The following is a 27,490-nucleotide window of genomic DNA, read 5'->3' on the forward strand; positions in this document are numbered from 1 at the left end:
TTGTAATGTCTGTGTAAATTCTGCATAAAACATTTACCAGTATCATTTCATGAAATAATTTACAAGAACGTGTTTAGGGGTGCAATTATGGGCGGGGTGGAGTAGGGCAACTCTTAAGGCCTGGCTCAGCACTTGACTTGATCAAGACCATGAACTTGTGCAGACAATGTGTACATTTTTTATGTGATGTCATGATATTAAAGTTTATATATTACAGATGTTATTTTCTCCCTTTCTTTTGGTTTAGGGTGAAGATCTGATAGATATAAAAGTTGAGGTAAAAGTAGAAGAAGAAGAGGCGTATGTGAGGGATGATCAGCAGTCTATGGAGGAGGATGGAATAACGGGGGCATTTATAGAGGAGGACACTCCTACAGAGATCAGCACAGGTGGGTCAAATTGTTGCAGGTGGTAGAGCTGCCCGGTCGTCTTGACAAAATGCCTGCAGGTCTTGCAAAGTGTTTGGTCCTCTTGCATGAACTGCTTGCCTGAGTTCCCCCCAGAGTGGCTCAATCACATTAAGATCAGGAGATTGTGATGGGCACTCCAGAACCTTCACCTTTTTCTGATGTAATCACTTGAGGGTCAACTTGGCCTGGTGCTTAGGTGTCATTGTCGTACTGGAAAGTCCAAGAGTGTCCCATGCACAGCTTTCCTGCAGTAGAATGCAAATTGTTTGCCAGTATCTTCTGATAACATGCTGCATTCATCTAGCCATCAATTTTCACAAGATTCCCCATGCCTTTAGAGCTCACACACCTTCTAAACATCAGTGAGCCACCACCATGCTTCAAAGTGGGGATGGTATTCTTGTTGCTATAGAGATTGTTACCCCTCTCCAAACTAAGCACTTATGGTTGTGACCATAAAGCTATATTTTGGTCTCGTCACTCCAGATTACAGTGTGCCAGAAGCTGGGAGGCGTGTCAAGGTGTTGCTGGGCATATTGTAACCAGGTTTTTTTTGTGGCATTGGCAGTAGAGGCTTCTTTCTGAAAACTCGTCCATGCAGCTCATTTTTGTTGTATTGTATTATACTCCTTGGAACAACCACACCATTTTTTTCCAGAGCAGCCTGTATTTCTCCTGAGGTTACCTGTGGGTTTTCTTTGTATCCCAAAGAAATCTGGCAGTCGTGGCTGCAATCTTTCTTGGTCTACCTGACCTTGGCTTGGTGTCAAGAGATCCTTGAATTTGACTGGCATACTCAAGGCTTTGAATAACCTTCTATATTCTTTTTCATCTTTTTAAAGCTCCATTACCTTGTTACGCAGGTGTTTTGACAGTTCCTTTCTGATCCCGATTACTCAGTATCCAGCCTAGTCAGTGCTTCCACATAAGAGCTAACAAACTCATTGCCTATTTATACACTGACACTGATTGCAATTTAAAAGCCACAGATGTGGGACATTAACCTCTAATTGGCATTGTAACCCGTGTGTGTCTGTACCAAGGCCAAACATTCCAGGGGGTGGTGATTTCTGTTATTGTGATTTAAAAAGAAGCCAAACAACTATGTGATAATAAACAGTGTCATGTGATCACTATCCTTAAATAAAAGACAGTTTTTGGCATGATCAGTCAGATTTTCATCATCGGTGCCAAAATCTCACCATTTCTGTCAGGGGAGGCAAACTTTAGAAACATAGAAAATTGATGGCAGAAAAAGACCAAGTGGTCCATCAACTCTGCACCTTTGTTTTGGGGGGGGATGTGGGTTTTTTTTGGTAACTTTTTTATCTGAGTAGAGATCTATGTTTGTCCCACGCATGTTTGAAGTCATTAACTAGTGACTAGCTCACTACCTCTGCTGGAAGTCTATTCCTGGCATCAACTACTCTTTCAGTAAAATAATACTTTCTGAGATTAGTTTTGACCTTTCCTCCAGTTAGTTGGAGGTCATGTCCTCATGTTCTTCATTTTGGTTTCATATTGAAAGTCCTGCCCTCCTGAACCGTATTCACCCCCTTCATGTATTCAAAGGTTTCAGTCATGTCTCCACTTTCCCTTCTCTCCTCCAGACTGGACATGTTACGTTCCTGAAGTCTCTCCTGTTATGTTCTATCCCCCCCAGACCTTTCACCATTTGTTCCCCATATCTGGACTCATTCTATCTTATCAATATATTTTTGCATGTGAGGCCTCCAGAGCTGGACACCGTATTTTAAATGAGGTCCAACTAAAGATCTATATAGAGGAATCGGGACCTCCTTCCTCCCGCCGGCGACCCCTCTAGTGATATAAAGATCTATATAGAGGAATCGGGACCTCCTTTCTCCTGCTGGTGACCCCTCTAGTGATATAAAGATCTATATAGAGGAATCAGGACCTCCTTCCTCCCGCCGGTGACCCCTCTAGTGATATAAAGATCTATATAGAGGAATCGGGACGTCCATCCTCCCGCCGGCGACCCCTCTAGTGATATAAAGATCTATATAGAGGAATCAGGACCTCCTTCCTCCTGCCGGGGATCCCTCTAGTGATATAAAGATCTATATAGAGGAATCGGGACCTCCTTCCTCCTGCTGGTGATCCCTCTAGTGATATAAAGATCTATATAGAGGAATCGGGACCTCCATCGTTCCGCCGGTGACCCCTCTAGTGATATAAAGATCTATATAGAGGAATCGGGACCTCCTTCCTCCTGCCGGTGACCCCTCTAGTGATATAAAGATCTATATAGAGGAATCGGGACCTCCTTCCTCCTGCCGGTGATCCCTCTAGTGATATAAAGATCTATATAGAGGAATCGGGACTGCCTGCCGGTGACCCCTCTAGTGATATAAAGATGTATATAGAAGAATCAGGACCTCCTTCCTCCTGCCGGTGACCCCTCTAGTGATATAAAGATCTATATAGAGGAATCAGGACCTCCTTCCTCCTGCCGGGGATCCCTCTAGTGATATAAAGATCTATATAGAGGAATCGGGACCTCCTTCCTCCTGCTGGTGATCCCTCTAGTGATATAAAGATCTATATAGAGGAATCGGGACCTCCTTCCTCCTGCTCGTGATACCTCTAGTGATATAAAGATCTATATAGAGGAATCGGGACCTCCATCGTCCCGCCGGTGACCCCTCTAGTGATATAAAGATCTATATAGAGGAATCGGGACCTCCTTCCTCCTGCCGGTGACCCCTCTAGTGATATAAAGATCTATATAGAGGAATCGGGACCTCCTTCCTCCTGCTGGTGACCCCTCTAGTGATATAAAGATCTATATAGAAGAATCAGGACCTCCTTCCTCCTGCCGGGGATCCCTCTAGTGATATAATGATCTATATAGGGGAATCGGGACCTCCTTCCTCCTGCCGGGGATCCCTCTAGTGATATAATGATCTATATAGGGGAATCGGGACCTCCTTCCTCCTGCCGGGGATCCCTCTAGTGATATAATGATCTATATAGGGGAATCGGGACCTCCTTCCTCCTGCCGGTGACCCCTCTAGTGATGGGATCTCTATAGAGGAATCTGGACCTCCTTCCTCCTGCCGGTGACCCCTCTAGTGATAGGATCTATATAGAGGAATCGGGACCTCCTTCCTCCTGCCGGTGACCCCTCTAGTGATATAAAGATCTATATAGAGGAATCGGGACCTCCTTCCTTCTGCTGGTGACCCCTCTAGTGATATAAAGATATATATAGAGGAATCAGGACCTCCTTCCTCCTGCCGGCGACCCCTCTAGTGATATAAAGATCTATATAGAGGAATCGGGACCTCCTTCCTCCTGCCGGCGACCCCTCTAGTGATATAAAGATCTATATAGAGGAATCGGGACCTCCTTCCTCCCTCTAGTTATCCCTCTAGTGATAGGCTCGATATAGAGGAATCGGGACCTCCTGCCGGTGACCCCTCTAGTGATATAAAGATCTATATAGAGGAATCGGGACTGCCTGCCGGTGACCCCTCTAGTGATATAAAGATGTATATAGAAGAATCAGGACCTCCTTCCTCCTGCCGGTGACCCCTCTAGTGATATAAAGATGTATATAGAGGAATCAGGACCTCCTTCCTCCTGCCGGTGATCCCTCTAGTGATATAAAGATCTATATAGAGGAATCGAGACCTCCTTCCTCCTGCCGGTGATCCCTCTAGTGATATAAAGATCTATATAGAAGAATCGGGACCTCCTTCCTCCTGCCGGTGACCCCTCTAGTGATATAAAGATCTATATAGAGGAATCAGGACCTCCTTCCTCCTGCCGGTGATCCCTCTAGTGATATAAAGATCTATATAGAGGAATCGAGACCTCCTTCCTCCTGCCGGTGATCCCTCTAGTGATATAAAGATGTATATAGAAGAATCAGGACCTCCTTCCTCCTGCCGGTGACCCCTCTAGTGATATAAAGATGTATATAGAAGAATCAGGACCTCCTTCCTCCTGCCGGTGACCCCTCTAGTGATATAAAGATCTATATAGAGGAATCAGGACCTCCTTCCTCCTGCCGGGGATCCCTCTAGTGATATAAAGATCTATATAGAGGAATCGGGACCTCCTTCCTCCTGCTGGTGATCCCTCTAGTGATATAAAGATCTATATAGAGGAATCGGGACCTCCTTCCTCCTGCTCGTGATACCTCTAGTGATATAAAGATCTATATAGAGGAATCGGGACCTCCATCGTCCCGCCGGTGACCCCTCTAGTGATATAAAGATCTATATAGAGGAATCGGGACCTCCTTCCTCCTGCCGGTGACCCCTCTAGTGATATAAAGATCTATATAGAGGAATCGGGACCTCCTTCCTCCTGCTGGTGACCCCTCTAGTGATATAAAGATCTATATAGAAGAATCAGGACCTCCTTCCTCCTGCCGGGGATCCCTCTAGTGATATAATGATCTATATAGGGGAATCGGGACCTCCTTCCTCCTGCCGGGGATCCCTCTAGTGATATAATGATCTATATAGGGGAATCGGGACCTCCTTCCTCCTGCCGGGGATCCCTCTAGTGATATAATGATCTATATAGGGGAATCGGGACCTCCTTCCTCCTGCCGGTGACCCCTCTAGTGATGGGATCTCTATAGAGGAATCTGGACCTCCTTCCTCCTGCCGGTGACCCCTCTAGTGATAGGATCTATATAGAGGAATCGGGACCTCCTTCCTCCTGCCGGTGACCCCTCTAGTGATATAAAGATCTATATAGAGGAATCGGGACCTCCTTCCTTCTGCTGGTGACCCCTCTAGTGATATAAAGATATATATAGAGGAATCAGGACCTCCTTCCTCCTGCCGGCGACCCCTCTAGTGATATAAAGATCTATATAGAGGAATCGGGACCTCCTTCCTCCTGCCGGCGACCCCTCTAGTGATATAAAGATCTATATAGAGGAATCGGGACCTCCTTCCTCCCTCTAGTTATCCCTCTAGTGATAGGCTCGATATAGAGGAATCGGGACCTCCTGCCGGTGACCCCTCTAGTGATATAAAGATCTATATAGAGGAATCGGGACTGCCTGCCGGTGACCCCTCTAGTGATATAAAGATGTATATAGAAGAATCAGGACCTCCTTCCTCCTGCCGGTGACCCCTCTAGTGATATAAAGATCTATATAGAGGAATCAGGACCTCCTTCCTCCTGCCGGTGATCCCTCTAGTGATATAAAGATCTATATAGAGGAATCGAGACCTCCTTCCTCCTGCCGGTGATCCCTCTAGTGATATAAAGATCTATATAGAAGAATCGGGACCTCCTTCCTCCTGCCGGTGACCCCTCTAGTGATATAAAGATCTATATAGAGGAATCAGGACCTCCTTCCTCCTGCCGGTGATCCCTCTAGTGATATAAAGATCTATATAGAGGAATCGAGACCTCCTTCCTCCTGCCGGTGATCCCTCTAGTGATATAAAGATCTATATAGAGGAATCAGGACCCCCTTCCTCCTGCCAGTGACCCCTCTAGTGATAGGATCTATATAGAGGAATCGGGACCTCCTTCCTCCTGCCGGTGACCCCTCTAGTGATATAAAGATGTATATAGAAGAATCAGGACCTCCTTCCTCCTGCCGGTGACCCCTCTAGTGATATAAAGATCTATATAGAGGAATCAGGACCTCCTTCCTCCTGCCGGTGACCCCTCTAGTGATATAAAGATCTATATAGAGGAATCAGGACCTCCTTCCTCCTGCCGGTGATCCCTCTAGTGATATAAAGATCTATATAGAGGAATCGAGACCTCCTTCCTCCTGCCGGTGATCCCTCTAGTGATATAAAGATCTATATAGAGGAATCAGGACCTCCTTCCTCCTGCCAGTGACCCCTCTAGTGATAGGATCTATATAGAGGAATCGGGACCTCCTTCCTCCTGCCGGTGACCCCTCTAGTGATATAAAGATCTATATAGAGGAATCAGGACCTCCTTCCTCCTGCAGGTGACCTCTCTAGTGATATAAATATCTATATAGAGGAATCGGGACCTCCTTCCTCCCGCCGGTGACCCCTCTGGTGATATAAAGATCTATATAGAGGAATCAGGACCTCCTTCCTCCTGCTGGTGACCCCTCTAGTGATATAATGATCTATATAGAGGAATCGAGACCTCCTTCCTCCTGCCAGTAACCCCTCTAGTGATAGGATCTATATAGAGGAATCGGGACCTCCTTCCTCCTGCCGGTGACCCCTCTAGTGATATAAAGATCTATATAGAGGAATCGGGACCTCCTTCCTCCTGCAGGTGACCTCTCTAGTGATATAAATATCTATATAGAGGAATCGGGACCTCCTTCCTCCCGCCGGTGACCCCTCTGGTGATATAAAGATCTATATAGAGGAATCAGGACCTCCTTCCTCCTGCCAGTGACCCCTCTAGTGATAGGATCTATATAGAGGAATCAGGACCTCCTTCCTCTCGCCGGTGACCCCTCTGGTGATATAAAGATCTATATAGAGGAATCAGGACCTCCCTCCTGCTGGTGACCCCTCTAGTGATGCATCCTAGAATTCTATTAGCTTTCCCCACTGCCTGGCCACACTGTTCGCTCATTTTGCATTCATTTGAAATAAGTACCCCCACGTCTTTTTCCTCTTAAGTGCTGAACTTTTGAGGACTGGATTTCTGTAGATACTGGGGTTCAGCTGGCAGCAAAATGTTGATTTTCACATTACACATTGCTCAATCTATACATCTGATGCATATGGTTGAGTCTTCTGCCCCATTGCCTGAATAAAGATCTCTAACAGAGCAATTCTCCCAGGTAATTTGCCCATTTGTTTGCTGGCAGTGCTAGGTGGAGGGATATGTTTGTGTACATGGTGATAATAATGTGATAACATCCTCCAACTTTGGACCCTTAAACAGAATGTGATACTGAGGGAGGAGTCAATACCCCAATGATGGTGGTCTTCAGGATCAGTCCAGTCTTCATCTTGGTTGTTCTCCCCCCATTCTCACTCTCTGACCTCTGGTGGGGCTCAGCCCCGCTGTTCTTCATGACTAAATCATGGACTAAATAAGGAAGTGCAGTACTTCTTGTGTTGGGAAGATGGCGATGAGTGATAGAGGGGGTGGGGACCCTCGTCCTATAATCCCCTCATCACTGTCCCTCCTATAAAAGACAGTTCTGGTTGTTTCCTCACTCTCTGACTAAGGTCCATGAATAAAGAAATGACCGGGTAGGAGATCAGAGGAGCCATTTCCTAGTTCCCTTGAGGGTGGAATTGTAAGCTCCTCAGAGACCAAGCTGCCTGATGTGGGCGGAGGCCTGGTTTGGGGGAACCAATCAGCTCCTGTCTAGTAATCCTCTTTGTCTTTGTATTTTAGTCCATGGCCGGGAGATGAGGAAAACCTCCGAGGATTGTCTCACTTTGTCTCCAGACTGGAAAGTAGAAGATGAGGACATCATACAGTATAGTCCAGGAGAAAACCCGGCTCCCTCCAATGTCCATCCGGCACCACCCAGTGTAGATGGACCATCGGATTCCTCGTATCCTGAGGAACCTCAGACTGTGCGGGACGGGGACGGCCCTCCAACAGATATGTGGTTTTTCTGTACTGAGTGCGGGAAATGTTTCCATTTTAAATCCAAATTCAACAAGCATAAAAAAATTGATATAGGTGAAAAGCCATATTCCTGTCCTGAGTGTGGGAAATCTTTTTCACAGAATTCCCATCTTTACACACATCAAAGACTGCCCGCAGGAGAGAAGCCACTTTCTTGTTCTGAGTGCGGGAAATGTTTTTCATTGAAGTCCAGTCTTCACAGACATCAGAAATTGCACACAGGTGAGAAGCCGTATTCCTGTCCTGAGTGTGGGAAATGTTTTGTACGAAAAGCATACCTTGTTACACATCAGAGGTGTCACACAGGGGAAAAGCCGTATTCTTGTCCTGAGTGTGGGAAATGTTTTTCACAAAAGTCACATCTTTACAGCCATCAGAGACTGCACACGGGGGAGAAGCTACTTTCCTGTTCTGTGTGCGGGAAATGTTTTTCAGAGAAGTCCAATTTTCATAGACATCAGAGATTGCACACAGGGGAGAGGCCATTTTCCTGTACTGAGTGCGGGAAATGTTTTATTCGAAAATCAGAACTCCTCACACATCAGAGGTCTCACACGGGGGAAAAGCCATATTCCTGTCCTGTGTGCGGGAAATGTTTTTCACATAAATCACATCTTTACCGACATCAGAGACTGCACACAGGGGAGAGGCTACTTTCCTGTTCTGACTGTGGTAAATGTTTTGTACATAAATCAGACCTTGTCACACATCAGAGATCTCACACGGGGGAAAAGCCATATTGCTGTCCTGAGTGCGGGAAATGTTTTTCACAGAAGTCTCATCTTATTATACATCAAAGGTCTCACACAAATGAGAAGCCTTATTCTTGTTCAGCTTGCAGGAAATGTTTTGTAGCAAAATCAGATCTTGTCAAGCATCAGAGATCTCACACCGGAGAGAAGCCATATTCCTGTCCTGAGTGCGGGAAATGTTTTTCACGGAAGTCTCATCTTTACATACATCAGAGTTCTCATGCGGGGGAGAAGCCACTTTCATGTCCTGAGTGAGGGAAATGTTCCTCACTGAAGTCCTGTCTTCCTGTACATCGGGGTCCCACGCAACCCTGGAGGTGTATTAGTGCCTTGAGTGCGGGAAATGTCTTCTAGATGAATGTTGCTGGACATCCCAGCTCTCAAGTGGGGAAGAAGCACACCTTGATATACACCTCAGATATACTCCATGGCTGATCTTCATCATAGAAGAAACAGTTCATAAGGAGATCAGAGGTCACCAAAGACATGGATGAAGTGTGGGACCAGGTTGGCCATTGATAGCAGGAGAAGAAATAAGAAATAAATAAGTGAGAGCTAAAACAATCACAAGCAGCCAAAGCACCAAAAAACCTCCAGAATAATCAAGAAAAAAATCAAAGGGGTACGGCGCTGGAATACCTAAAAACAAAGTTAAAATGTATGTATACATGTAAATTGCACTAGACCCAGATGTGGATATAAAGTGACAAAAGTGCAAAATGCAAATCTAAATGTACTATTAGTGAGCACTATCGATGTGCTGAGTGTTAATAACCATGCATAGTCCTGAAAACAGTTCATATAAAGTTCTTGGAAGTGATGATCCATCTGAGGGGATCTCAGATAAGTGCTCCTTACAACATCCTGGTGACGTGCCGTGAAATTGTTAGGAATACGCACTCACCAGATGCGCAACTTTTATGTGCATATATAAATCTCAAGGATGTCTGCTGAAGGTCTCCTTCAGAACTGGGTCAGCCTGGTCTGGTCACAAACTGATAAGGATCCCCTTCCCCTGGGCAGTTTGCAGCACCTATGGCCTCACTCTGGAATTGGCTCTGTACAGGTATCCGCTTACAAGGAGCCAAAAAGAAGGAAGCCCATATGTAACAGCGTATACCCAGAGACTGACGCAGTCCTCTATTTTGTTAAGAATCTCCATGTTGTCCCTCATTTTTCCCCCTTTCCTCTCTGTTAATCCACAGGGACATATGTGTGTTGGAAGGGTCACAGGCAGGCTAGAGTACGGCAGGGAGTCCAGAGCTATAGGACCCCAAGGAAGCCGAGGCCTAGCTGTCCAAAGAACCTGTGCAATTTAACACCTCGTATAAGATAAGGCAAGCTTTCCCCGGAGTTCAAAGAACATTCCCAGGAAATACGACCAGATAACCTTTGTTAAAATCCATTTTTCCCCTATGTCTCATATCTTGGAATATGAGAGACTTACATAAAAACCGGACATATCGTCAGATTGGCCACGAGAAGACGAACAGTTTGGTAGGTCACTCGCCTTGTCTCAAATAGGAAAGCAGAAAAGTAGATCTCGTGAACCAGGCAGTGTATAATTTCATATTTTATATCTAATCAATCCTCAGACGTGTCTGCATAATAATCTACCCGCGGGTGGAGTGTCACTTATGCATATGGTAAGTTATGAGCCAAAGTATGAACTATAAGAGATTTTGGCTCTTGTTTAGGTCCACGCCCAGACGATGCCTCCCTACACGGGGTATTGGTCCTTGACTTCAGAGACACCCCTTGCTAGGGAACTAAAAAATGGGCTGTCAGGCCTAAGAGAGTTGAGTTGAAGATGTCTCCCCTTTTAACATCAGTACCACCTCTGAAACTTGGATCTGCTAACCCAGGACTTTGGCAAGTACCTTAACCCTTTCACCTCTCTCTAATATCTCTTTGCTGTGCTGTTGGTCTCTGTATATTTATATATATCTGCGTTACATCTTTTTCTGTAAATATTTTTATTGCACCCGTTTGACCTTATAGTAATAAATCTTTCCTTCTGAAAGTGTTGAACTGTTTCTATAGCGCTTTATTGCAATTTACGAATTCCTGCCTCTAAAGAGAATGCTATTGTGTTTGTTTAACTCTGAATAATCAGTCTGCGGTGACCGTATTATGCAGACGATTATCTCAACCATTATAGTGTTTTAGCTGATATTGCCGAGTTTCCTCTTTCTCTGTACAAAAAGGAGGTGGTGGCAGTGTGAAGGGTTAATTGCGTAATTAACCAGACCCAGTAACAATCGCTCAGGCTGCTGGTACATCGATTGTGGTCCAAGTAGCTGGAAAATCGTTGTGCAGGGTGCAGCTGGGTGTGGCATTGCGGTTTTAGATTGGCTAGTCCTTTCGGTCACGAGTTTGGTGAGAAGGGCTGGGGTCTGACGCCGTGATCGTGACACCATAGTGCAGTATTTTCAAGCAATATTTATTGAATGCAAGCTAAAAACAAGATAAAACACTGACCATGTGAGATGCTAAGATGGCCACCGGACCTCCACACAGTCGCGGCGGGAAAGGCGTCACTGCGCATGGCTTCTCAACACGTTTCGTGCTAAGGCACGTATTCATGAGGGGTATGCTCGTACGCAAATACTCCAAAGTGAAGTCTATTTATACCAAATTCTGCACATGCGCACATCACGACCGCCATGTTACTGTGCTTCGCGACCGCGCATGCGTAGGCACCATATTGTCATAGATATTCACCGCAATAGCCCTATTGAATGCAAATGAGGCAGGAAAGCTTATATTACCATCAGTAATCAACTAAAATATGTATATTATTCAAATAATCTAGCAGGTTTGTATCTGCAACATCGTGAATTGTTGGAAAAGCTGATTGACCCGTATTAACAATTGGGGAAGAACTGAAATTGAAAAAGGGTCTGTATACTATGCGCGCCTGCGCACAACAAATTTCTGACGGAAACAGGTGAAAGATACTGTGTTTGCATAAATCTTACTTAGGAACTGTATTTTATACTATGCATAGTATAACCAATATGGCTATTGTATGGTGATCAGATAATTCTATGTGCGAATACAAAGAGTAATAAAGATTTCTGTATACAGTGGGGATCGAAAGTTTGGGCACCCCAGCTAAAATTTTTTATTAATGTGCATAAAGAAGCCAAGGAAAGATGGAAAAATCTCCAAAAGGCATCAAATTACAGATTAGACATTCTTATAATATGTCAACAAAAGTTAGATTTTATTTCCATCATTTACACTTTCAAAATAATAGAAAACAAAAAAATGGCGACTGCAAAAGTTTGGGCACCCTGCAGAGTTAATATCTTGTACTGCCCCCTTTGGCAAGTATCACAGCTTGTAAACACTTTTTGTAGCCAGCAAAGCATTTTCAGATGTCAATATCCTCTGTTCGGAATGTAATTAAGAAATGGCAGTCATCAGGAACAGTGGAAGTTAAAGCAAGATCTGGAAGACCAAGAAAAATATCAGACAGAACAGCTCGCAGGATTGTGAGAAAAACAATTCAAAACCAACGTTTGACTGCACGATCCCTCCAGAAAGATCTGGCAGACACTGGAGTTGTGGTACACTATTCCACTATAAAGAGATACTTGTACAAATATGGTCTTCATGGAAGAGTCATCAGAAGAAAACCTCTTCTACGTCCTCACCACAAAAATCATCGTTCGAACTTTGCAAATGAACATATAGACAAGCCTGATGCATTTTGGAAACAAGTTCTGTGGACCGATGAGGTTAAAATTGAACTTTTTGGCTGGAATGAGCAAAGGTACGTTTGGAGAAGAAGGGGCACAGAATTTAATGAAAAGAACCTCTGTCCAACTGTTAAGCATGGGGTTGGATCAATCATGCTTTGGGGTTGTGTTGCAGCCAGTGGCACAGGGAACATCTCACGAGTAGAAGGAAAAATGGATTCAATAAAATTTCAGCAAATTTTGGATGGTAATTTGATGCCATCTGTGAAAAAGCTGAAGTTAAAGAGAGGATGGCTTCTACAAATGGATAATGATCCTAAACACACCTCGAAATCCACGGGGGATTACATCAAGAGGTGTAAACTGAAGGTTTTGCCATGGCCTTCACAATCTCCTGACCTCAACATAATTGAAAATCTATGGATAGACCTTAAAAGAGCAGTGCGTGACAGACAGCCCAGAAATCTCAAAGAACTGGAAGACTTTTGTAAGGAAGAATGGGCAAAGATACCTCAAACAAGAATTGAAAGACTCTTGGCTGGCTACAAAAAGCGTTTACAAGGTGTGATACTTGCCAAAGGGGGCAGTACAAGATATTAACTCTGCAGGGTGCCCAAACTTTTGCAGATGCCATTTTTTTGTTTTCTGTTATTTTGAAAGTGTAAATGATGGAAATAAAATCTAACTTTTGTTGACATATTATAAGAATGTCTAATCTGTAATTTGATGCCTTTTGGAGATTTTTCCATCTTTCCTTGGCTTCTTTATGCACATTAATACAAATTTTTAGCTGGGGTGGCCAAACTTTCGATCCCCACTGTATATATGTTTACATGGTCACCCTATAAAACATATAATCCAATTATAACTCATGATAACAAAATCTAAAACTTAATGCAAATTATTAAAATAACAAAAGTCAACTATAATGGGTCTAAGGTTGACATATAAACCTTAGAAATATAAAAATCCAGTGTCAATAAATATGAATATATAATGTATATAATTATTCAAATATCAAAATATAAGGAACAGTAATCATAGGAACAGTCATTAGTCATTATAGTCATTATAAGAAGGTATTCAATTAAGTATTATACAATATAAAAGGAGTAGGGTAGCTATAAATGAATAGAATAACTAAAAATAGAATAGCTAATGAATAGAATTATTATTATTATACAGTATTTGTAAAGCGCCAACAGTTCATTCAGCGCTGTACATTACAGTGGGGGACAGAACATGTGACAGTACAATAACACAATACACGAGGGGTTCGAGGACCCTGCTCTTTCGAGCTTACAATCTAGGAGGGAGGGGATAGTGGTACAGGAGGAGATAGCTGTGGGGGATGGGGTGGTAGGAAGAGTGGAGGAGGTCGTCAAATTAGCAGGGAGTGGGGTAGGCTTCCCTGAAGAGGTGGGTTTTCAGGGTGCGCCTAAAGGAGAGGAGAGTAGGTGATAGTCTGATGAATTGGGGTAGGGAGTTCCAGAGGTTGGGTGACACCCTGGAGAAATCCTGGAGGCGGGCATGGGAGGAGGAGACCAGGGAACTAGATAGAAGGAGGTCTTGTGAGGAGCAGAGAGTGCGTTTTGGGTGGTACTTGGATATTAGGTCAGTGATGTAGTTCGGGGCAGTATGGTGGACAGCTTTGTACTTCAGTGTTAGGATTTTGAATTTGATCCGTTGGGCAATCAGAAGCCAGTGGAGGGATTGGCAGAGGGGGGTGGCGGAAATGGAACGGTTGGTGTGGTGGATGAGTCTGGCTGCCATATTCAGGATCAACTGAAGCGGGGATAGCCTGTGGCGAGGCAGGCCAGTGAGGAGGGAGTTGCAGTAGTCGAGTCGTGATATGATGAGGGAGTGGATGAGCTGTTTAGTGGTTTCTGGGGTTAGAAACGTGCGGATTTTGGCGATGTTGCGGAGGTGGAGTCTGCATGAGTTTGTTAGCGATTGGACTTGGGGCTGGAAGGATAGGTTGGAGTCTAGAATGACACCAAGTTCTCTGGCTTGCGGGGTGGGCCTGATGGTGGCATTGCTGGACACAAAGGAGAAGTCAGTGGGGGGGGGGCGGTGCGCGGGCTGGGGGGAAGACTAGGAGCTCGGTTTTGGAGAGGTTTAGTTTAAGGAAGTGTAGCGACATCCAGTCTGATATGTCGCTCAGTAGGTTTGTGATTCGGGCGGAGACTGAAGGGGTGAGGTGGGGGGTTGAGAGATAGATTTGTGTGTCATCGGCATAGAGGTGGTAGTTGAAGCTGTGAGAGTGTATGAGCTGGCCAAGGGAGAATAGCTAAAAATTGGGATAATTGTATACAATTCATTGTATATAAATTATTAATATATTAATAGTGATAAACGAGTATGCAATGATGATAAAAAAAAGGCGCTAATGATGAAGTATCGTATTAAAAATGTACTAGAAACATAATAAAAACGTAAATTGATATTACTAAAAACTATATATATATATATATATATATATATATATATATATATATGAATGAATAAGATGGATAATAGTGTGGAGATGAACAGAATCAGCTGTTGTCTATAAAGCAATTTAGATCCAACATTGAGTCCCTGTGGATAAAAAGTACCCATTTCGAAAATCCATTTAGTTTCCAACTGTGAGACGGCCCTTCTCTTATTTGTCCCTCTCCAGTGTGCCTTAATGATGTCAATACCAGTAAAGGTCAAGGAGGAAGGATCTCTATTATGGTATAGCCTGAAATGCTTAGAAAGCGAATAGTCTTTAAAGCCTCTCTTGACATTATAAACGTGTTCCCTCAATCTGTCCCTCAATCTTCTTGGTGTGCGTCCAATATATTGTTTACCATTGTTTGTGACGCCTTTGCCGCCGCAACCGCATGGAGGTCCGGTGGCCATCTTAGCATCTCACATGGTCAGTGTTTTATCTTGTTTTTAGCTTGCATTGAATAAATATTGCTTGAAAATACTGCACTATGGGCTTCCTTCTTTTTGACTCCTTGTGAGCGGATACCTGTACAGAGCCCATTCCAGAGTGAGGCCTTAGGTGCTGCAAACTGCTCAGGGGAAGGGGATCCTTATCGGTTTGTGACCAGACCAGGCTGACCCGGTTCTGAAGGAGACCTTTAGCAGACATCCTTGAGATTTATATATAACGGTTGCGCATCTGGTGAGTGCGTATTCCTAACAATTTCACGGCACGTCACCAGGATGTTGTACGGAGCACTTATCTGAGATCCCCTCAGATGGATCATCACTTCTAAGCACTTTATATGAACTGTTTTCAGGACTATGTATGGTTATTAACACTCAGCACATCGATAGTGCTCACTAATATCACCTTTAGATTTGCATTTTGCACTTTTGTCACTTTATATCCACATCTGGGTCTAGTGCAATTTACGTGTATACATACATCTGAACTTTGTTTTTAGGAGAAGAAATAAAATGGAGTTAATGGATTCAATTTTGTGGCATAATCTTTCACAAACTCTTAGAGCTCTATTTGAAAAAAAAATAGTTGAACGAATGTAAGATATATTCATCCAGTTGGGACGAATTTTGGCTGATTTTATTTCAGTGATTTCCTATGATCATTGGCTCCCATAATGCCTTATTGCTCTATTTTTACTGATGGGAGGTATTTGAGGAAAATGACCACATCATGTCTACTAGAGGGAGCTGACAATAATAGAAAATCACCAGAATTTGTCATGGCTGGATGAATGCTTGTCATAATTATCCAATGAGTTTTCCATAAATAGTCCCCTTAGTTTCCTTAGTCAGGCATGGTTTCATACAAGGACCTGGGAGTGTATGTAAATATTTCGGAGTACATTAGACATTGAAGTACATAGGGTATCCGCTTCCCGGCCGCCCTATAGCAGAAATACTGCTACAGGGCAGCACGAGTGCGTACAATCATGTACATATGGGATTTTGCATTTCCGTGTAGTGGGTGCCCTACCCGCACCGCCATTTGTAACCATGGCTGTTAATCACCAGCCCCGGCCAGTGGTTACTCGCCAGCACCCGGTGATTGCCGAGCTTCTCCAACGGGGACAACTGTTTTGTTTACTAACAGTTCTCCTCCCTGTTAGCTCAGGCACACTGCACAGCACAGCTATCCAGAGCAGTGTGATTACAGTGAAGCATCCCCCACCCCCTAGAAAAACGCACGCTGCACACAGTTAACCCTTTGATCGCCCCTCATGTTGACCCCTTCCTACCCAGTGCCATTAGTACAGTGTCAGTGCTTTTTTTTTTTTTAGCACTGATCACTGTATTGGTGTAACTTGGGTTGTCAGTGACACCAAATAAGTTCCCCCCAGTGTCAAAATGCCTGCCGCAGTCCTGCTATACGTTGCTGATTGCTGCCATTAATAGTAAAAATAAGAAAATCCCACTGTATATACCGCCATTTGTAAACGCTATAACTTTCACGTAAACAAATATTAATTTGCACGTATTGATGATGATGGAGGTCCATGGGAGATGGTGGAGGTCCATGGGAGATGATGGAGGTCAATGGGAGACAGTGGAGATCCATGGGAGATGCTGATGGTCTATTGATGATGGTGGAGGTCCATGGGAGATGGTGTAGGTCCTTTGGTAATGGTGGAGGTTCATGGGAGATGCTGGAGGTCCATTGATGATGGTGGAGGACCATGGGAGATGGTGTAGGTCCTTTGGTAATGGTGGAGGTCCATGGGAGATGCTGGAGGTCCATTGATGATTGTGGAGGTTCATGGGAGACAGTGGAGGTCCTTTGGTAACGGTGGAGGTCCATGGGAGATGGTGGAGGTCCATTGATGACAGTGGAGGTTCAAGGAAGACGGTGGAGGTTCATGGGAGGTGGTGGAGGCCCATGGGAGACAGTGGAGGTCCATTGATGATGCTGGAGGTCCTTTGGTAACGGTGGAGGTCCATTGATGATGGTGGAGGTCCTTTGGTAACATTGGAGGTCCATGTGAGATGGTGGAGGTGCACTGGTCACGGTAGAGGTCTATGGGAGATAATGGAGGTCACACTGAATTGCACTGTGTGGGAATCCAAGAGGATATTAAGATTTATATTCATATATCTTGTGAGGTGCACACAGCTGATTCATGGACACAATATTTGTCTTATGGACACTGTTTTGTGTGGTGTTTTAGAACAACATTGCATGTTTATGTTCACACAAGCACTAAGTTGTTTTTTGTGAATAATAATTTGACAGATTTATGCTTCCTGATGTATGGTTACCCCCACAGGGGCCGCTGGATAATGCTTGTCCCCAATGGGTGCCCTGTCCTTGCAAGCCTCCCAACACCCCTGACACTCTGGGTTCAGACATATTTGAACAGTACGAAGTAATATTGAAAAAGACGCGATTCATTAGTAGCACCTGTATATTAGGCTCCTTCAAAAGTCTAGACCACAGAATGAAGGTTTGGGAGGTTAATGTGAGGGGCGATCAAAGGGTTAACTGTGTGCTGGGAGTGTTTTACTAGGGGGCGGGGGTGTGTGCTTCACTGTTAACACACTGATCAGGATGGCTGTACTGTGCAGTGTGCCAGAGCTGACAGGGAGGAAGATTGTTTTGTTTACAAACAATCTTCCTCCCCATCGGAGATGCTCAGTAATCACCGGACGGGTTATTACCAGCCGGGACCCAGTGATTGACATCAGAGGCCGTGAATGGCGGCACGGGTAGGGTGTGCACGTGGCTTGTTTGCGCCCCCTGTGCCGCCCTGTAGCAGTATATCTACTATAGGGCGGTCCTTAAGCGGTTATATTTTTCTAACATTATTGTCATCTGTATCCGTCATTAATTTTAATAAATGTTTTACTTCTAAGTATTTGTGTGATCTCTCTGTACATATCGAATACGACTTCAAAACCACAATGGAACAAGAGTCCCGTAGTAGTAGTAGTAGTAGTGGCCAGCAATCTGTCTATGGAGGAGATCGAAAGTCCCTCTGTGTCCAGCTCTGAATCCCGCACCAACAGGGAGCCAGTTCCTTGCTGTAGAATAGATCTGCTTTCAACGAATCCCTTGCATTCGCCAGCTTTCTGGTAGTTGTGGATCAATCAGCACTCAGGAATACAGGATGTAATGGCTATAGGACTACAAGTCCCAGAATCCTCTCCTGTCAGAACTGGATCCACTCTGCTAACAGGAAGTGAGGTAGTTGTCCCAGTACTGATCACTAGGGGGAAAAAAGGATCAACCATAGTTCCATCTGTAAATGTCCCTGAATGCCGTAATGATAGAACCGGTACCTTGCTGCATCCTTGGTGACCAATGGGAGAAGGACTCCCTTATATCAGTGGTCAGTGTGGTGGTCCCTTACATTGGTGACCAATGGGAGAAGGACCCCCTTATATCAGTGGTCAGTGTAGTGGCCTCTTACATTGGTGACCAATGGGAGAAGGACCCCCTTATATCAGTGGTCAGTGTAGTGGCCCCTTACATTGGTGACCAATGGGAGAAGGACCCCCTTATATCAGTGGTCAGTGTAGTGGCCTCTTACATTGGTGACCAATGGGAGAAGGACCCCCTTATATCAGTGGTCAGTGTAGTGGTCCCTTACATTGGTGACCAATGGGAGAAGGACCCCCTTATATCAGTGGTCAGTGTAGTGGCCCCTTACATTGGTGACCAATGGGAGAAGGACCCCTTATATCAGTGGTCAGTGTAGTGGTCCCTTACATTGGTGACCAATGGGAGAAGGACCCCCTTATATCAGTGGTCAGTGTAGTGGCCCCTTACATTGGTGACCAATGGTTGAAGGACCTCCTTATATCAGTGGTCAGTGTAGTGGCCCCTTACATTGGTGACCAATGGGAGAAGGACCCCCTTATATCAGTGGTCAGTGTAGTGGCCTCTTACATTGGTGACCAATGGGAGAAGGACCCCCTTATATCAGTGGTCAGTGTAGTGGTCCCTTACATTGGTGACCAATGGGAGAAGGACCCCCTTATATCAGTGGTCAGTGTAGTGGCCCCTTACATTGGTGACCAATGGGAGAAGGACCCCTTATATCAGCGGTCAGTGTAGTGATCCGTTACATTGGTGACTAATAGGCCAATCAGTGGTCAGTGGGAGGAGGATATTCTTACATCATCATCAATGAGAAGACTGCCCCCCTTACAGATCATTGATGTCAGTTGTTACTGAGAGACAGAAATTGTTCATTGCTGAAGGAACCCCTAGAAACCTTTGGAGGACCCCTGGCTGAGAAAGGCTGGACTAGGCAGTCATATATTTCTGTCCCCCTTGGTGGGAGTGGAGGTGACCCCTCTATAAGGATCTACAGTCCATACACACCCAGCACAAGGCCGGGGTCACACTACCAGACGCTTCTCGGGGCTGCAGTTCCTCTGAGCTCCACAAGGTGGGGATCTCACTTCTACCCAGATAGGAGGTCTCTATGGAATACAAACAGGAAGTGATGTCAGGTACAGACAGGAAGTTTCGGGTGAGAGGTGAGTGGGGAGGAAGTAGAGAGGAGACGTTGGTGGAAGTGGCAGCAGAGGAGGTAATAAGATGTTATTTCCTATTTACAACCAGTAACCCTCCCTGTCCTCTTCCTTTGTAGTCATGTCCGTCCTCTTCCTCCATAGTCACGTCCGTCCTCTTCCTCCATAGTCACTGTGACGTCTTTTATCTCCAGCAGATGATGATACACACATATATAGTGTGGGAACCCAGATGAACCCCTTCAGGGGCAGAACATTCCCCCACTTCCGGGGCCGGAACATTCTCCTCATTGTGGAGATAAATTCTAGTAATATGGTCCTCTAAACAAACAGCACTGACAATAAATAGACAAGACAAGGACCATCCTGACCATACATGGCCTACAAAGGGCAATGATGACACTACACAGGCAGCCAATGGGCAATCATTACACTATGCAGCCAACACAATGATGGAGTGCCGGGGTCAGGAGTATGGAGCATAGAGCCCCTTACATTGCTGGTCAGGAGGAAGAAAACATTCCCCAGCCGGCCATGAAGAATATGTTCCATCATTGGTGTCAGAGGGAGGAAAATACTGAGGGTTCTGAAGGAAGTACAATATATTGCCAAAAGTATTGGTCGGCCGCCTGCCTTTCCACCCACATGACCTTTAATGGCCCCCCAGTCTTAGTCCGTAGGGTTCAATATTGAGTTGGCCCCGCCCTTTGCAGCTAGAACAGCTTCAACTCTTCTGGGAAGGCCGTCCACAAGGTTTAGGAGGGTGTCTATGGGAAGGTTGGACCATTCTTCCAGAAGCACATTTGTCAGGTCAGGCACTGATGTCGGGGGAGGAGGCCTGGCTCACAGTCTCCGCTCTAATTCATCCCAAAGGTGTTCTATGGGGTTGAGGTCAGGACTCTGTGCAGGCCAGTCAAGTTCCTCCACCCCAAACTGGCTCCTCCATGTCTTTATGGACCTTGCTTTGTGCACTGGTGTGCAGTCATGTTGGAACAGGAAGGGGCCATCCCCAAACTCTTCCCACAAAGTTCGGAGCATGAAATTGTCCAAAATGTCTTGGTATGCTAACGCTTTAAGAATTCCCTTCACTGGAACTAGGGGGCCAAGCCCAACCCCTGAAAAACAACCCCACACCATAATCCCCCCTCCACCAAACTTTACATTTGGCTCAAAGCAGTCAGGGAAGTTCTCCTGGCAACTGCTAAACCCAGACACATCCATTGGATTGCCAGAGAAGCATGATTGGTGACTACAAAGAACACATCTCTACTGCTCTAGATAACACACAACTTCCTGAAAATCAATCTATCCAAAACTGAGCTCATAATATTTCCTTCCCCACGTGCCTCTTCCACTGACTTCTCTGTCAAAATCAACAGCTCAAAAATCAACCCATCCCCACATACCAGGGTGCTAGGTGTAATCCTGGACTCTGAACTATCCTTTCTGCCCCACATCCAATCGCTGTCCAAAGCTTGCTGCCTCAACCTCCGTAACATCTCCAAGATACGCCCCTTCCTAACCAATGACACCACAAAGCTTCTCACTCCCTGGTCATCTCCCACCATGACTACTGCAACTCCCCCCTCACTGGCTTACCTTTGCATAGGCTATCCTCCCTCCAGTCCATCATGAATACTGCTGCTAGGTTCATGCACCTTACCAATCGTAGTGTCCTCCACCCCTCTTTGCCAGTCCCTCCACTGACCTTTACTCAGTGTCCTCCACCACTTTTTGCCAGTCCCTCCACTGACCTCCACCCCTCTTTGCCAGTCCCTCTACTGACCTCCACTCAGTGTCCTCCACCCCTTTTTGCCAGTCCCTCCAGTGACCTCCACTCAGTGGCCTCCACCCCTCTTTGCCAATCCCTCCACTAACCTCCATTCAGTGTCTTCCACCCCTCTTTGCCAATCCCTCCACTGACCTCCACTTAGTATCTTCCACCCCTCTTTGCCAATCCCCCCACTGACCTCCACTCAGTGTCGTCCACCCCTCTTTGCTAATCCCTCCACTGGCCTTCATTCAGTGTCCTCCACCTCTCTCTGCCAATCCCTCCACTGACCTCCACTCAGTGTCGTCCACCCCTCTTTGCTAATCCCTCCACTGGCCTTCATTCAGTGTCCTCCACCCCTCTCTGCCAATCCCTCCACTGACCTCCACTCAGTGTCTTCCACCCCTCTTTGCCAATCCCTCCACTGACCTCCACTCAGTGTCATCCACCCCTCTTTGCCAATCCCTCCACTGACCTCCACTCAGTGTCCTCCACCCTTCTTTGCCAATCCCTCCACTGACCTACACTCAGTGTCCTCCACCACTCTTTGCCAATCCCTCCACTGACCTCCACCCAGTGTCCTTCACCCCTCTTTGCGAATCCCTCCACTGACCTCCACATCTTTGGCAATCCCTCCACTGACCTCCAGTGTCCTCCACTCTTCTTTGCCAATCCCTCCACTGACCTCCACTCAGTGTCGTCCACCCCTCTTTGCTAATCCCTCCACTGGCCTTCATTCAGTGTCCTCCACCCCTCTCTGCCAATCCCTCCACTGACCTCCACTCAGTGTCTTCCACCCCTCTTTGCCAATCCCTCCACTGACCTCCACTCAGTGTCATCCACCCCTCTTTGCCAATCCCTCCACTGACCTCCACTCAGTGACCTCCACCCCTCTTTGCCAGTCCCTCCACTGACCTCCACTCAGTGTCCTCCACCCCTCTTTGCCAATCCCTCCACTGACCTCCACTCAGTGTCCTCCACCCCTCTTTGCCAATCCCTCCACTAATCTCCACTGTGTCCTCCACCCCTCTTTGCCAATCCCTCCACTGACCTCCACTCAGTGTCCTCCACCCTTCTTTGCCAATCCCTCCACTGACCTACACTCAGTGTCCTCCACCACTCTTTGCCAATCCCTCCACCCATTGTCCTTCACCCCTCTTTGCCAATCCCTCCACTGACCTCGACTTAGTGTCCTCCAACCCTCTTTGCCAATCCCTCCACTGACCTCGACTTAGTGTCCTCCAACCCTCTTTGCCAATCCCTCCACTGACCTCGACTTAGTGTCCTCCAACCCTCTTTGCCAGTCCCTCCACTGACCTCGACTTAGTGTCCTCCAACCCTCTTTGCCAGTCCCTCCACTGGCTCCCACTCACCCAACAAATAAAATTCAAGATACAGCAACTTATAAAACCATCCACTATTCAGCCCCTACTTACATCATTAACCAGGGTCTCTAAATACCAACCAAATCATTCCTCCCAAGACCTCCTGCTCTCTATTTCCCTTGTCACCTCCTCCCATGCTCACCTCCAGGATTTCTCAGAGACGCTCCCATCCTCTGGAACTCCCTCCCCCAATGTGTCCGACTATCTCCATCTCTGTCCACTTTTAGACAATCCCTGAAAACTCATCTCTTCGGAGAGGCCTAGCCTATCCCCGCCTAAGAACTGTACATGTATTGTGTCCATCAGCCCATCCCCCACAGTTATTACCTTTTGTATCTCTCGACCCTCCCTCTTAGATTGTAAGCTCTGAGGACCAGGGCCCTTTGAACCCTCCTGTATTCATTTGTATTGTAATTGTACTGTCTTCCCTTAAGCTGCGTAAACAGTTGGGGCTATATAAATCCTGTATATTAATAATAAAAGGAGGATCCGGTGGACGCCGGGGTCCCTGTATACACACACCTGCAAATCAGAAGTGACACGCATGGTCAAACCGGATGTGATGTCATGCGCTGGTGGAATTCCACTGGAAGGGTGGAAAGGATGCATCGCTGTTCCACCAGATGTAGCAACAGGGCTAGGGGAGATGTTACACGGAATTGTGGGAAGGAATATGGGCAGTCTTACAGCCATGGATCGCAGACAATTGAAATGATCTAACAACGACAGCTGGTTCCCATGACTACGTTTCAAGGGTTAACCCTAGGGTTGGCACCCTTTCTTTAAGCCAAACCCAAACATTTTAGCAGCGTGTGGCACATTTTTTTTTTGTATACAAAACAAATGAAAAACAAAATGTAGTACAACTAGATGTAAAACCTGTAAACCTTTTTAAAAATGGTGCTGCACCAAAACGCACGGTATTTTGTTACCATACTTGTTGCTGCTGGTGAATGAACGCAAAAGCAAGGTGTGTGGTTGTGCCATTAAGATTTAATGCAACGCAAAAATATCCCCCTAGTGCATGGGTAATGAATTACAATTCAAGGAGGCCTAGCTGCTAAATATTCTTTTCCAGCCAAGGTCCGAATTGCTCCCAAATATAACATAAAAGTAGGCTAATCATATCCAGATTTCAAGTAAAAGAAACTTTAGGTGTCCCCATCAGAGTCCCCCTTACATTGGGTGTCCTTATCAGTGCCTCCTTACATCAGGTGTCCCCATTAGAGTCTCTCCTTACATCATGTGTCCCCATTAGAGTCTCTCATTACATCAGGTGTCCCCATTAGTGTCTCTCCTTACATCAGGTGTCCCCATCAGTGCCTCCTTACATCAGGTGTCCCCATTAGAGACTCTCCTTACATCAGGTGTCCCCATTAGTGTACCCCCTTATATTAGGTGTCCCCATCAGGGTGCCTCCTTACATCAGGAATCCCCATCAGAGTACCTCCCTACATCAGATGTCCCCTTCAGAATCCCCCTTACATCTGGTGTCCCCTTCAGAGTGCCCCCTTACATCTGGTGTCCCCTTCAGAGTGCCCCCTTACATCAGGTGTCCCCCTCAGAGTGCCCCCTTACATCAGGTGTCCCCATCAGAGTGCCCCCTTACATCAGGTGTCCCCATCAGAGTGCCCCTTTCCATCTCATGTCCCCATCAGAGTCCCCCTTCCATCTGGTGTCCCCATCAGAGTGCCCCCTTCCATCTGGTGTCCCCATCAGAGTGCCCCCTTCCATCTGGTGTCCCCATCAGAGTGCCCCCTTCCATCTGGTGTCCCCATCAGAGTGCCCCCTTCCATCAGGTGTACCCATCAGAGTCTCCCCTTCCATCAGGTGTCCCTGGTAGAGTGCCTCCTTACATTTGTTGTCCCCATCAGTGTTCCTGCACATATAACAGTTCCTCCTTAGATCAGGTGTCCCATCCCCAGGTATCCCTCTCACACATTAGAGCTGTCCCCCCCTTTCCCTCTGTGCTCACAGATCACTCTGCAAAGAAGGCAGCTCCTCCTTCCTGTCTTCAGTCATGTGATAAGTAAGAAGTGAGAGTTAGGAGGACAAACTCTCCATAGTTTAGCAGTCCCACGCTGAGACTGAGGTGAGCTCTCAGTCTCAGTACTGGCTCTCTATCGCTGCCTGCAGGCTGGAGGGAGGAGAACACCTGATCCTCTCTCCAGCTATATTAGGGAGCCACAGTCCGGTCTGAATAATATGTCTGATTTTCAGGCAGACCAAAACCTGGACACGTGATTTAAATCCTGGACTTTTCCGGGTGAATACCGGACATGTGACAACTCTAGTTAACCCCTTCATCAGGTCATGTGACAATAACCAGCCTGGGAAGTTAGAATACGAGACCTGGAATTGGATCAACCAGGACCCACCCACTATTGTTAACCCATTGTGAACTGGCTGCTATTTAATTAAAAGGACAATATAAATGTATAAAATGAATGAGCAAAACAACTGACTTTAAAAGCTGCTTTAAACGTATTGTCTGGTTGTGTGAATAATATTGCACATAAAGACTTTATACAAAAATAATAAATAAATAAAAATGCCCCCCCCCCCCCCCAAAAAAAAAAAAAGACCAAAGTGTTCTGCCTCCAGCAGGGAAATATATTATGCCCGTCCTGCCTGCAATATCAAATTTGACTGCTAGGTGGCGTGGGTAATAAATAATCTGTTTTACAGAAACTAGAGACTGTTTAGATAAGACTTAATACAAATTCCCATAATTCTGAGAGGAAAGGAAAGAGATGCATCTTGGGAGCTCAGACTCCATCTTAGAAATTGGGAGAGAAGGAGCCAGCTATCAGAGCACCTGTTGGACTAAAACAAGCATCATTTTGCATTCCCTAAAGGCAGCATCGCTTGGGAGAATCTTGTATCGCCATCTATTGTATAACTATTCATTGTGTTTTCTGTATGTTCTTACATTGATTGTATTTGTCATCTGTTTTTCTTTTTAATAGTTTCACCCAGCCCGTTTTGTTAATAAAACAGATATAGGAGAGTTTCACACAGGGAAACGTGTAGCGAGGACAGAACACAAAGATTACATATAGGTATGGATTTCCTTCATTTAACCCATTTATGAACTGTCTAATATTATAGACTCTCCCAGTTCTATTCCTCAAAGACTGACTGGCTATGATGGACAAACTGACATGTAAATTCTGACCCTATTGTCGAAAAAAGGTCTACTATCCATGCTCCTCCTAATAGGTTTCCCACATTTGCTAGGTGCAATACAAATTGTTTAATGTACGCGCCATTTTAAACGGGACGTTAGGAGCTAAAGGTACTGTTCAAGATGTTTCAGTGAATTTTTTACCTTCTTCTCAATAAATGTTTTATTGGATTTGCACTGTTGGAGCCAGGGCCGACTTTAACGTGGGGCAAAAGGGGCAGCTGCCCTGGGCCCAGTCATTATTGTGGGGCCCAAGGCAGCTGCTCCTTGAGCCCCTTGTCCTGGAGAGTCCGATGGTGGCAGGAAGCAGGGCGGCTTAATCTGTTGCCGACAGCGGCTTTCTCAGGGTGCAGGCAGGACGATAGCGACTTGCTCCACAAGGCATTCAGGTGGGCCCCGGAGACAGAGGCCACAGGGAAGGCTAGCAGCACAAGAGTGGCTAGGACCAAGAGCCCAGGAGGGAGAAGACCTTCACTGCCTCCCTGCTTGAGGCAAGCAGCAGCAGGCGCAGCATCCCCAGCACCTCCCAAAGACTGGACTCCTTATTCAACCTCCTCTCCGCTCCCAGCTCTGACACCAACTGGAGGACATACTGACAAGGGGTCCTGTACAGAGGATGAGGTTGGGTAGGAGGTAAGTACTAGGTATCACACTCACCTACCCACATACATTAGGGACTGCAGACAGGTGCAGGGCTAGGGGTCTCTCACCCCCCTTTCTGTCTCCCACCTCCCTCTCTCCCTCACCCTCTCTCACCCACCCCACTCCCTCTCTCTCTCATCCCTTCTCCCTCTCACCCCCACCCCTCTCTCTCACCCCTTCTCCCTCTCACCCCCACACCCCTCTCTCCTTTCTCTCTCTCTCTCTCTCTCTCTCTCTTTCTCACTCCCCCTTCTCTGTTTCTCACTCCCCCTCTCTCTCACCCCACCTCTCTTTCCCATCTCTCTCCCATCCCCCTCTCTCACCCCACTCCCCCTTTCTATCACCCCCTTCTCTCACCCCTCTCACCCCCCTCTTTTTCATCCCCCCTCTCTCTTTCTCACTACCCCTTTCTGTCACCCCAACACCCCTCTCTCTCTTTCCTTCCTTTTGTATCTCTCACACCCCCCTCTCACCCCTTCTAGCTCTCTCTTTATCACCCCCCCTCTCTCTCACCCCACCTGTCTCTCCCACCCCCCTCTCTTTCTCACTACCCCTCTCTGCCACCCCCTCTCTCTCCTTTTTCTCACACCC

General features: G+C 46.2%; 1 protein-coding gene across 1 annotated transcript in view; it reads left to right on the plus strand.

The window, feature by feature from the left end:
• The window catches only part of LOC149460830 (uncharacterized), a 90,047-nt gene that overhangs the window by 43,070 nt on the left and 19,487 nt on the right, over positions 1-27,490 (plus strand). Inside the window, 2 exon segments of the mRNA XM_089679264.1 lie at positions 248-389; positions 7,761-9,022. Of these exon segments, the coding sequence (XP_089535390.1) occupies positions 248-389; positions 7,761-9,022 (1,404 nt within the window).

Source organism: Staurois parvus, unplaced genomic scaffold, assembly GCF_062004578.1.
Source record: "Staurois parvus isolate SC_StPar_1 unplaced genomic scaffold, SC_StPar_1.0 ptg000221l, whole genome shotgun sequence".
In the NCBI taxonomy this organism is placed as follows: Eukaryota; Metazoa; Chordata; class Amphibia; order Anura; family Ranidae; genus Staurois; species Staurois parvus.